The 11,913-nt window shown below is 37.8% G+C and overlaps 1 protein-coding gene across 1 annotated transcript in view; it reads right to left on the reverse strand.

The window, feature by feature from the left end:
• LOC144969992 (uncharacterized) overlaps window positions 1-11,913 on the reverse strand; it is a 31,128-nt gene that overhangs the window by 16,494 nt on the left and 2,721 nt on the right. Inside the window, exons 2-6 of the mRNA XM_078909120.1 lie at window positions 8,651-8,751; window positions 5,851-5,969; window positions 4,914-5,089; window positions 1,545-1,692; window positions 356-492 (exon numbers count right to left, since the gene is read on the reverse strand). Coding sequence (XP_078765246.1) covers window positions 356-492; window positions 1,545-1,692; window positions 4,914-5,089; window positions 5,851-5,969; window positions 8,651-8,700 — 630 coding nt within the window. The 5' untranslated portion in view covers window positions 8,701-8,751. The remainder of the gene's footprint in view (window positions 1-355; window positions 493-1,544; window positions 1,693-4,913; window positions 5,090-5,850; window positions 5,970-8,650; window positions 8,752-11,913) is intronic.

Below are 11,913 nucleotides of genomic sequence, written 5' to 3' on the forward strand. Positions count from 1 at the left end.
ATAGTTGAGTCCTTAGAAAAGGCCCTTTACTCACATTATTTCACCGTACCCATGTGTAAAATGAGTACCTGGCCGTTACTAGCGTTGTCTCCGTCCGAAAAATAAATGTAATATCGCCTAACAGGTGTCATGTCTCGTTCTACATGTTACGTGTTGCTTTTAGTCAGGGACCCTTTGTAAAGCGCTTTGAGCACGTTTAGTGGATATTGCGCTATATAAAATCTCAAGCTCACGCTAAAGTTTCATCACACTTCCAATGAGATTGGAACCAGGAATTTAACGTCACACCATTGTTGCTAATTAAATGTATGGTGAACTGTTCAGAACCGGGACTAAACAACAGCTCCCTTCTTACATCGTGGAAGGTGCTATCAGCATCGCCCGTCTTGTCTTCAATGGCTTGTCCAAACCATGAATGGATCTTGTTGCCCGGGTTCCACCCGTAGTCACGAACTATGTTAGGGACGAGACTGAGATAACCACAGGAATGGTCTGTAGAATGGGAAGTAAAGAGGACATTTTGAGCCTTAGCAATGGAGGAATGAATGATAATGAGAGTAATGATGATGATCTAGATAATGATGATGATGATGATGATGATGATGATGATGATGATGGTAATAATGATAATAACAATAACATTAATAATAATGAAGATAATGATGATGATGGTGATGATGGTAATAATAATAATAATAATAATAATAATAATAATAATAATAATAATAATAATAATAATAATAACTAGAGGAGCAGAGCAGTATTATTAGTAGTAGATTTGGTAGTAGTAGTAGTAGTAGAGTAGTAGTAGTAGTAGTAGTAGTAGTAGTAGTACTAGTAGTAGTAGTAGTAGTAGTAGTAGTAGTAGTAGTAGTAGTAGTAGTAGTAGAAGTAGTAGTAGTAGTCGTGGTAGTAGTAGTAGTAGTAGTAGGAGTAGTAGTAGTAGTAGTGGTAGTAGTAGTAGTAGGAGTAGTAGTAGTAGTAGTAGTAGTAGTAGTAGTAGTAGTAGTAGTAGTAGTAGTAGTAGTAGTAGTAGTAGTAGTAGTAGTAGTAGTAGTAGTAGTAGTAGTAGTAGTAGTAGTAGTAGTAGTAGTAGTAGTAGTATAGTAGTAGTAGTAGTAGTAAGTAGTAGTAGTAGTAGTAGTAGTAGTAGTAGTATGTAGTAGTAGTAGTAGTAGTAGTAGTAGTAAGTAGTAGTAGTAGTAAGTAGTAGTTTAGTAGTAGTAGTAGTAGTAGTAGTAGTAGTAGGTAGTAGTATGTAGTAGTAGTAGTAGTAGTAGTAGTAGTAGTAGTAGTAGTAGTAGTAGTAGTAGTAGTATAGTAGTAGTAGTAGTAGTAGTAGTAGTATAGTAGTAGTGTAGTAGTAGTAGTAGTATAGTAGTAGTAGTTATAGTAGTAGTAGTAGTAGTAGTAGTAGTAGTAGTAGTAGTCGTCGTAGCATTAGTAGTAGGAGTAGAGGTCATGGCGTTGATGGTGGTTCTCGTGATAAAACGAGCAATAGTAATCATAACAGATCGACTTCTCGATGTCTAAATTCAACTCGCCTTCAAATACGGACTGCAGATCCTGTGTCAAAAATGCAAGAACTTCCTCGGCTTTGTACCCAACAGCTACCAGTGCCGCTGTCATAGCGCCCGCACTGGCGCCGCCAATTCTTTTGATCTGATCCATCATACCTAGTTGTTCCAAGCACTGTGGGGGACAAAATAATATTATCATCAGTCCTTGTGAGGCATTTGGGCGTTTTCTATAACACTCGTCCTTAGACCAGTATCTCTTTGGTTCGAATAGATATTCCTCCTCCTCCCTCCTCCTCCTCCTCCTCCTCCTCCTCCTCCTCCTCCTCCTCCTACTACTACTACTACTACTACTATACTACTACTACTACTACTACTACTACTACTACTACTACTACTACTACTACTACTACTACTACTACTAGCACTAAAATTACTATTACTAGCACTAAAATTACTACTACTACTACTACTACTACTACTACTACTACTACTACTAAAATTACTACTACTACTACTACTACTACTACTACTACTACTACTACTACTACTACTACTACTACTACTACTACTACTACTACTACTACTACTTTATCCTTGGATCTTGAAAACTGCATTTCACCGTCGGAGAATCCATTCGCGATTTTTAAATAAACTATGTCTCATTACACTGGCGGATTTTGTCAAAGATCGTCTTAACAATTATCTTTCATTGTCCGCGGATCGCCGTTGGCTTAAATATCTAAATATACTCAAATCTCTATATAAAAAGTCCCAAAGCCAACAGCAAGATTTAATATGTAGAACGAGACATGACATGACGACCGTGGGGTGCTCTTGAAAAATTCATCTTCTGTAGAAATGACTCCTATTTCCTGTCAGCTACTCATTGTACACCGCATTATGGTGAAAACATTTGAAAAAAAAGCTTTTTCCAAGGGTTGAACTTTCTTTATTTTTTGTTGTTGTTTTTTTTTAATGTTTTTGTTTTGTTTGTTTGGGGTTTTTTTGTTGGGGGGGGGGGGGTGTTGTCTTTAAGAGTTTTACGACCATTGCGACACATTTAGGTCATATCAGCGCCAATAAAAACGAAGAAAAAGGGATAGTAAAACAGTTTTAGAATTATAATTAAAACACCCAAGACAAATTAAGGTTCATTCCCCAATGGTGTCCACCTCCCATTTTCCTGGCTTCTAGTCCATCTCCCATAGTTCCCTTGATATCCACCTCTCTGCGTCCTGGTTTCGTGTCCACTTCCCATAGTCCCTGGATTCACTCCTCACTGGTTTCAACCTCCGACAGTCTCCGGTTCACTCTCCACAGATCTTCTTCTTCTTCAGCCTTGGGTTCAACCCCCATTGGTGTCCACCTCTAATAGTCTTGGGTTCACTCGCCATTTGTGTCTCATCCATAGTCTTGTGTTCATTCCCCATTGGTACCCATCTCCCATAGTCCCATGTTTATTCCCCACGGGTGCCCACCTCCCATTGTCCTAGCTTCACTCCCCACTGGTATCCATCTCCCACAGAGCCAGTTTCATTCCCGACTGGTTTCCTCCTCCCATATCCCCTTCCTTACCAACCAAGGGGAAATCGTCACATTCGTTACGATGAAATCAATAAGTTTCTCATTTTAGTTTCTTCTTTATATCAGAAAATTTAAAGAAAAGTTTTTGTTATAGCTATAAAAACTTGACACTACGTTGTAGAGCTCATTTTGCTGAACAATATTATATATAGAATGTACGTGTTTCTTTTCTGTTTGAGTAAGAACATATATTATTGTGTTGGATTGGCCTGATGGTGCAGGGAAATTCAGAAATGGCTGGTAAGGAGGGAGATCCTCCCAGGTTCACTACCCACTTGTGTCCACTCCAGGTTGCCTCGGATTCACTCTCTAGTAGACGTTTTCATTCTCAGCCTTGACTTCACTCCTCCTCAGAAGTGTCCCCATCTTACAGTTCCACGTTTACTTGGCACTTTTATCTCATCTTATAATCACCTGATCATTCCCCATTGGTTTCCATCACCAGCTGGTTCACTGCCAACGGGTGACCACCTGAAACAGTTTTGGGTTCATTCCCCATTGAAGCGTACCTCTCATTGTCCCTGGTTTACTCCCCACTGCTGCCACCTCATTTGTGCCATCATAGTCCAGGCTTCGAATACCACTGATATCCTCCTCCCATAGTCCCAGGTTCACTCCCTGCTGAAGCCCACGTCACTTAACATAGATGGTTGCTGTCGGAAAAAAAAACCCAACATAGTTCCTTTCTGGGTTCATTACCCAATGGTGTCCACCTCCCAAATTCCTGGGATCACTGTCCAGAGGCATCAACCTCTCGTAATCCAAGGTTCATTCCCCATTGGTGCCCAACTCCTATTGGCTTAGGTAAATTTTCCTCTGGTGCCCATCTCCCATAGTCTCGGCTTCAATTCCCACTGGTTTCCATCTTCCATAGACCCAGGTTCATTTCCCTCTGGTGTCCACTTCCCCGAGTCCTTGGTTCACTCCCCACTTCTGTTTACTTTCATAACTTTGGTTACCGTAGGTTTCGGTAGGTTTCGGAAAAATGAAGTACCGTTCCAGGTTCATTCCCCATTGGTGTCCATATGCCAAATTACCAGCTTCACTCTCCACTGTTATCTACCTCCCGTATTCTCATGTTCATTCTCGATTCGTATCCACCTCCTATAGTCTCAGGTTCATTACCCTCTAGTACCCACCTCCAATAGTCCGGCTTCAATGCCCACTGATATCAATATTCCTATTGTCCTAGGTGCATTTCCTTCTGATTTCCTCCTCACTTGGTCCCAGGTTCACTCACCACTGCTGCCCACTTTCCACAATTTTGTCGGGTTTCCACGGGTTTCGGCAAGTATTGTAAAAAAGAAACACAGTTCTCTATACTCTTAACTTTGATTAACTTATTTAATTAATTGATTAATTAATTAATCTTATTATTTATTAACTTATTTATTTATTCATTTTGTTGCTGTTACTATTGGATTCGTTTTTTTGCTATGATTTAATATCGATTTTAGATGTTTTGATTTGTGAATTGGGTATTTTACCTTAATGTATGAGATATATTGGTAACTAGCTAAAAATAAACCTTTGAGCATCTATTCTTAGGGGCCCCAATAGCTTAGTTGGTAGAGCTTTCGAAACGTAATCAACTTCAAGTAATATCTAGGTTTTTTCAAACCTTCTCCCCCTCCCCCACCCAACAGCAGTGACTGAGTAGCTTGGTCTGCTTGACGCAGCAAATAGTATTTTGCAATAGACATTGTCCGACCTAAAGAGTAGCGAGCAATTGATATTGTCCTTTTAGTGTTATAGAAACCGGGCCTATGACCGAATGGATCTGAACGACTACCTTCACCTCAATCTTACCTTAATAGATCCCACGTAAGCCAATCCTTTGTTACCCCCACCTTCCATGACGAGGTTTTCAAACGGGTACTCAAGTGTTGAAGGATCGATACTCAATGCTGCCGAGTCCGTCTCATCGAGTCTCGAGTGATTTTGGATGTACGACTCTCGAAGATTTTTCGGGTTGAACTCTGAAGCTGAACGAATGGAAATCAGAATTTAGAAAATAGTATTTTAAGGTTATTTAAAGGAAAATTGAAGCTTGTGAGTAAAAATGGATAGTTTAATTGCATTGAAACCGACGTACACTTATTTGAAGGTCTGCTAAGCCAATTCCTTATGAGTTCATTGTTGTAATGGAAATCTCAGAAAATGATGCAAAATATTGGCGATTACAACAATGTTAACCTAGACCCATAAGTGGGTTCGGATGTCAGACCTGAATATATGTACATGTCTATTGAAACTAAGGTGAACATTTGCAGATGTTATAACCGGAAACGAGTATGGAGTGGTTTTATCATCGGTGTTATGGACTATATTTTGCGTTGGTTTGAGAATATTTCCCGGGGGGCCGATAGCTTTGTTGACAGAGCATTCGCTTCACACGAAAAGAGACCAAAGTCGATCCCGGGTGCAGTTAATATTCTTTTTCAGATCCTACTGTCCACCCAGCAGTGAATGGGTAACTGAGTCTGTTAGATTTGGCGGAAAGTACTTTGCGATAAACTAGCTTCCTATCCAAAGAGTGCAATCAATTGCTATTGCCCGATTCACGATATAGAAACCGGGATAAACAAAGCCTCCATGGGCCTAATGGCTCGAAGGACTACTTTTACGTTTTGAGAGTATTTCCATTACAACAATGGGAACATTGTATTTGTTGTTATATATTTCATCGAACTTATAACAACAACAATTTCATTTTCGTTAATATCACAAGAAAGAGAAAACTAACCTGCACTCGAATGCTGTGGATTAGCTGCCTCGTCCTCAAAAAATGTCCTGTAAGTCTTGGAATCTACGTCATCGTCCATATTAGAGCTTTGGTATATTTTCTCCAGATACTCAACATGTCTTTTTTTTTTTTTTTTTTTTTGGGGGGGGGGGGCGAAAAACAATAAACAATCATTAATAGAAAATACGTTGATAATGGAGTCGAAGTCGATTCGTACTCAACTCGACCAAACCCGACAAGGAGTTGACTGAACAGAAATATAAACTGGAAATTAATCTTAATATGAAGTATGAGATATTTTAAAACGTATAAATTAATAATAATAATAATAATAATAATAATAATAATAATAATAATAATAATAATAATAATAATAATAATAATAATAATAATAATAATAATAATAATAATTTATAGTGCACCAAACATCCCTTCTTCATCTAGGGGGCTCAGGGCACAGTACACGAACAACGCTAATTTATACACATAATCAAAAGAAAGCCTGTCTGAAGGAAATAAATTAAATGTCTTCAATCGACGCTTGAAATCCTCTAGTGAAGACGAAGAAGGAAGAACGTAACTTATGTGGTAGCACAAGCTCATTATCTTAACCTCCCCGCCCCCCACCCTATCATTTACCACAGACAATCAAAAGTCGTAGATTTCATAATTTTCCTAATTTTATATCTATGATAACAAATCTCCGTAATGGTTGTTTTTCTATTATATTTCATGGCATGTAAAATATTATGTGGAGAAGAGACGGAATAGAAAAGTTGGTAACATCTGGGATGATCGAAGGAAAGAGAGCCACAGGAAAACAAAGAATGACATATTTAAATAACCTAATAATGTCCAAAAGTGATTTTAAAAGCAACAAAGATTTCATGCGCACCGCAGAGGATCGTCACTCAAGAGTACAAGCCGCGATGGATGATTGATGATGATGAAGATGTTTTGTAGCAAAGCAGGAGCATTGCTAGTACAACAGAAATTTTACCTTAGTCTTCTATTATTTTCTAATATATTCAATTTAAATAATTTAAACCATCCCTAAATTATACATTTTTAAGGTAATAGGTCACAATTCATTGATATTTTAAATTCTCATTCTGGTATCAACTTGAAGTGGTTAAAGTCCAGTTAAATGGAATTTTATTTGGATCAATACGCAAATTGAGAAGAATTAATGAATTAACTCAAACTACTGGATTCTTTAATTTTGAAATCGAAGCCGTGTTGATTTCAACCTGTAAAACGTTTTGAAATGTTGCCGCTCAAACAAAAAATAATGTGGACTTTTCGGGTTTCCCCTATATCAACAAAATTTACACGATGAATTAAACACTACAGCCGGATAATAATAATAATAATAAATGGCATTTATATAGCGCTTTACCCGTTGTCACAGGCTCTAAGCGCTTTACAGTGATATAAAACAAAACATATTATAGTGAGACAAGTGTGAAGGAAACGTGATACGAATTCAATTTAACAATAACAAAATATTAAAATAATATTGCAACATTATGACGTAAAAAGATAAAACTTTAAGCGAGATTTGCGATAAACTAGCGTCCTGTCCAAAGAGTGCAATCAATTGCTATTGCCCGATTCACGATATAGAAACCGGAATAAACAAAGCCTCCATGGGCCGAAGGGCTCTGAAGGACTACTTTTACTTTTTGAGAGTATTTCCAGTACAACAATGGGGACATTGTATTGTGGACTTTTCACTGAAAGAATGGGGTCTGTAAAAAAGGAGTCTGTAGTGAAATATTGAAAAATATTTGACAAAAATGCCATTCCAAAAAAAATCAGTCTTCGTCGACTGTGGATCGACCATCAGACCTTCCGATTGCCAGATGTGCAACCATTGCACCAGTGCCTGCTCATTAATTGTCACATTTGTGCTTGCAACATTGCATTCACAAATCTCCTGATTGCCAGATGTGCAACCATTGCACCAGTGCCTGCTCATTAATTGTCACATTTGTGCTTGCAACATTGCATTCACAAATCTCCTGATTGTCAGATGTGCAACCATTGCACCAGTGCCTGCTCATTAATTGTCACATTTGTGCTTGCAACATTGCATTCACAAATCACCTGATTGCCAGATGTGCAACCATTGCACAATTGCCTGCTCATCAATTGTCACTTTCATGCTTGCAACATTGCATTCACAAACATAATAATTTTAACTGGTCAATTGTCTTTCTTTTCTTCAGCTCAACAATCGGAAAAGCATAGAACTATGTATTGAAGTCAATGGTAGATGAATTTCTCCCGACGTATACATATACGGAGGTCTGACATCCAAACCCAATTAAGGGCTTAGTTTAACGTTGTTGTATTGGACAATAGTTCGCGTCATTTATTATTTTTTTGGAATTTCCATTACAACAATGGGCCCATAATGAATTGGGTTATCAGACCTGCGAATAAGTGCACATTACTTGCACCCAAATGCCTGGCAAATTCTCTTCCATTTTCCATGAGTCTACGCCCGTAGACCGTTTTAGGGGGAAGGGACGCTTATTACTATAGTCATCAAAAAGACGGTCCCTCAAAAAAAATAATAAAATCAACGAATCGTTTATCTCAGCTTGCATCTACGCCACGATATTTTCACCGCGATATTTTGAAATGGAACATTTATAAATTTATATAGATAGACCCGTCTATTCATTAAAAACTGAAAGAAAATCCATTTTGAAAAGAAAATGAAATTTCACACAAACTTGACCCAGGGTTAAATTGTCTTTTATATCACGCCTCTAAATATAGAACAACTTACTTCTTAATCTTATCTTGCTTTTCCATTTGTTTACTTCCAGAGCTACCCATTGTTGAAATTGTTCTCTATTCCTTTGCAACGGTTCAAAAATTGCTGGCTGACTGGAATAAAACAAACAATGGAATTAGATTTTTAACAATTATATGTGACTTGCCATCTCAATCAGTATTTAGGGGACTCTCTACTCTCAACTTCTTTGTGAATCACAAACAAGGGAGAATGACCAATATCAGAGCTATTCGACGTGCGTCTTATTTGTTTACATAAGGTGTACCGTGTCTTGTTTTATATAGATAGTATGCGCTTGGCTAAGATGTTCACAACATTGCCATCCGGAAGTATAACGGACAAACAAACAATTTTTAACCATGAACATTAATTTATATTATAATATATAATATAATGAACTTATATAGCGCCTAGTTCCAATTTAAAATTGCTCACTGGCGCTTTACATCAACACATCATGTATGATATACAAATATAGATCTGGCGTGTTAAAAACTACACAAATTCGATGATAACATAATATATCTATTATTATAAAATACATACTAAGAGTCCAAATATTCATTATTCAAAAACGCACCACTAACAACAATAACTGTATTAAAGACAAGAATGGTAAAATATTATTTGAGAAAGAGGATATAAAGGAAAGATGGTGTCAATACATTGGCGAGTTATTTGATGATGACAGGCGCCAAATACCTTTGCCAAGCAACACTGACGGTCCTCCAATACTCGCATGTGAGATAGAAAATGCATTGAAAAATATGAAAGATGGCAAGGCGGAGGGTGAAGATGGCATTGTAACAGAAATGCTAAACATTTTGAAAGAATTCTCAATTGTGAAACTAACAGATCTCTTTAATAGTATTTACAATACAGGCTATATTCCAGACGAACTTGCCAAATCGGTTTACATCACTCTACCGAAAAAACCAAAGGCGACAACTTGCAGTGATTTCCGCACAATAAGTCTGATGCCCCATGTAACTAAATTATTATTGAAGATCATCCTAGAAAGAATCAGGTCTACCATCGATAATGAAGTTGGCGATGTACAGTTTGGCTTTAGAAAAAATAATGGGACAAGAGAAGCAATTTTCTGTTTAAATAATATCACACAAAAATACCTTGATCATCAAAAAGAAATCTATGCATGCTTTATCGATTACGCAAAAGCATTTGATAGGGTACAGCATGGAGAGTTAATGACATGTCTGGAAAAGGCAGGCATTGATGGCAAAAATATACGGCTAATCACAAATCTATATTGGCATCAAAAATCAGCCATCAGGATTCAGGGCGATCTGTCACCTTTCACGCCAATTAAAAGAGGAGTTCGTCAAGGATGTATCCTCTCTCCATATCTATTTAACCTGTACACAGAGTTTATATTCCGTAAAACCGAACACATTCCAGGTATTGTTATTGGAGGTAGGAGGATAAATAATCTGAGATATGCAGATGATACAGTATCGTTGGCATCGAACGAGACAAATCTACAGATCCTTGCAAATCAAGTAAACCTGAACAGTACAGCAAATGGTCTAGAGATGAATGTTCAAAAGACGAAGGTAATGGTCATGTCAAAGAAGCCTGAAAAAATCGCAAAAGTCCGAATTAATAATCAAAACATCGAACAAGTAGATTCTTTTAAATATCTTGGACAGACAATGACCAACAACGGAAAGAATGAGCTGGAAGTGAAAAACAGGATTGCTATAGCTAAGTCGAGGTTCAGCCAACTGAATAACATTTTAACTTCGCAACAAACGCAGATGAAAACGAGAATAAGAATACTCAAATGTTATGTCCACTCAGCACTTGTCTACGGCTCAGAAACATGGACGTTGAACAAACAAATAGAGAAAAGAATTGAGGCCTTTGAAATGTGGACTTTCCGTCGCCTTGGAAAAATCAGTTGGAAAGAAAAGAAAACAAACCAAGAAGTCTGTGATATCCTTGATATCAGACCGACCCTAATGAAAGTAATAAAAACAAGAAAACTAAGGTATTTTGGACACCTAAGACGCCATCAAACTGTCAACAAGGACATTCTTGAGGGTAGAGTTGGGGGGAAAAGAGGAAGAGGCAGGCCAGCAAGAACTTGGATAGATGATGTGAGGACATGGACAGGATTGTCGGCAGCCGAATGCAGTCAGCAAGCCGTCAACAGGGAAGATTGGCGTGTCATTTCAAGTCGACCTCAACCCATGAGATGACACTGGAAGAAGAAGAAGAGTCCAAATTATATACCCTACAGAAAAGCTCGGTTTTTAACCGTTTTCTAAAGATAAGTGGATTTTCACTATTTTAGTTTCAATATTTATGGAGTTCCACAGTCGGGGGGCATGGTGATCAAAAGATTTCTCATGAAAAACTAACGATTTTGGGGGTTCCCTTAGGATATCTAAATTAGCAGATCTTAAATTTCGACTGGTGGATAAGTTCCTGAAGGTAAACAGGAGCAGAATTGTTTAAGCAATTGAAAACATGGGTGAGAATTCTAAATTCAATTCTAAACTTTACAGGTAGCCAGTGTAGGTCCTCCAAAATCAGAGTTATATGCTCGCGCTTTTTAGATAACGTTACCAATCGACCTGCTTTGTTCTGTATCTCTTGGAGTCGATTAATAACATTATTATCACAACCATAGAGCAAGCTATTGCAATAATCAAGGCTGCTAAGAATCAAAGAGACCACAAGAAGTTTAGTAGTATCAATATCAAAAAGGCTTCTAATAGCACCATTAGATCTAAGATAAAGATTGCAGGATCTAGTTACATTAGTGACATGGGCAGACATGTTTAATTTGGTATCAAATCTCCTCTAAGTTTCTCACAGGTTCTTTAGTGATGGGAATTACACAATCAGAAAGATTCAGGTTAAGCGTGGAAAGGTCCACGAGGCCCCGTCTTGTAATTTGCAACACCTCTGTTTTGTTTTAATTTAACCTGAGTTTATTGCAACACATCCAGTCACTAATCTAAGAGATACAATTTTCTATATCCGTTATAACATTGAGATGATTGTCGATATTAATGGGAAATAATAGTCTAGTTCATACAGTTACACTTGACAAGTACTCATGGACGTGGATGGCAAAAAACAATAACAAAGGTCTGAGTGACGTGACCTTCATTCTATCAATAAGGAATAGCGTGATAGCTCAACTGCTGGCTCAGTGAGAAAGTTCGCTAGGTTGGTCAGCCAGCCTCGTTTGTGATTCCCTAAAGACCCCTATACACCTAACG

The sequence above is a fragment of the Berghia stephanieae genome, chromosome 4, assembly GCF_034508935.2.
Source record: "Berghia stephanieae isolate SIO BIC M18660-M18661 chromosome 4, UCSD_Bste_1.3, whole genome shotgun sequence".
Lineage (NCBI taxonomy): Eukaryota > Metazoa > Mollusca > Gastropoda > Nudibranchia > Aeolidiidae > Berghia > Berghia stephanieae.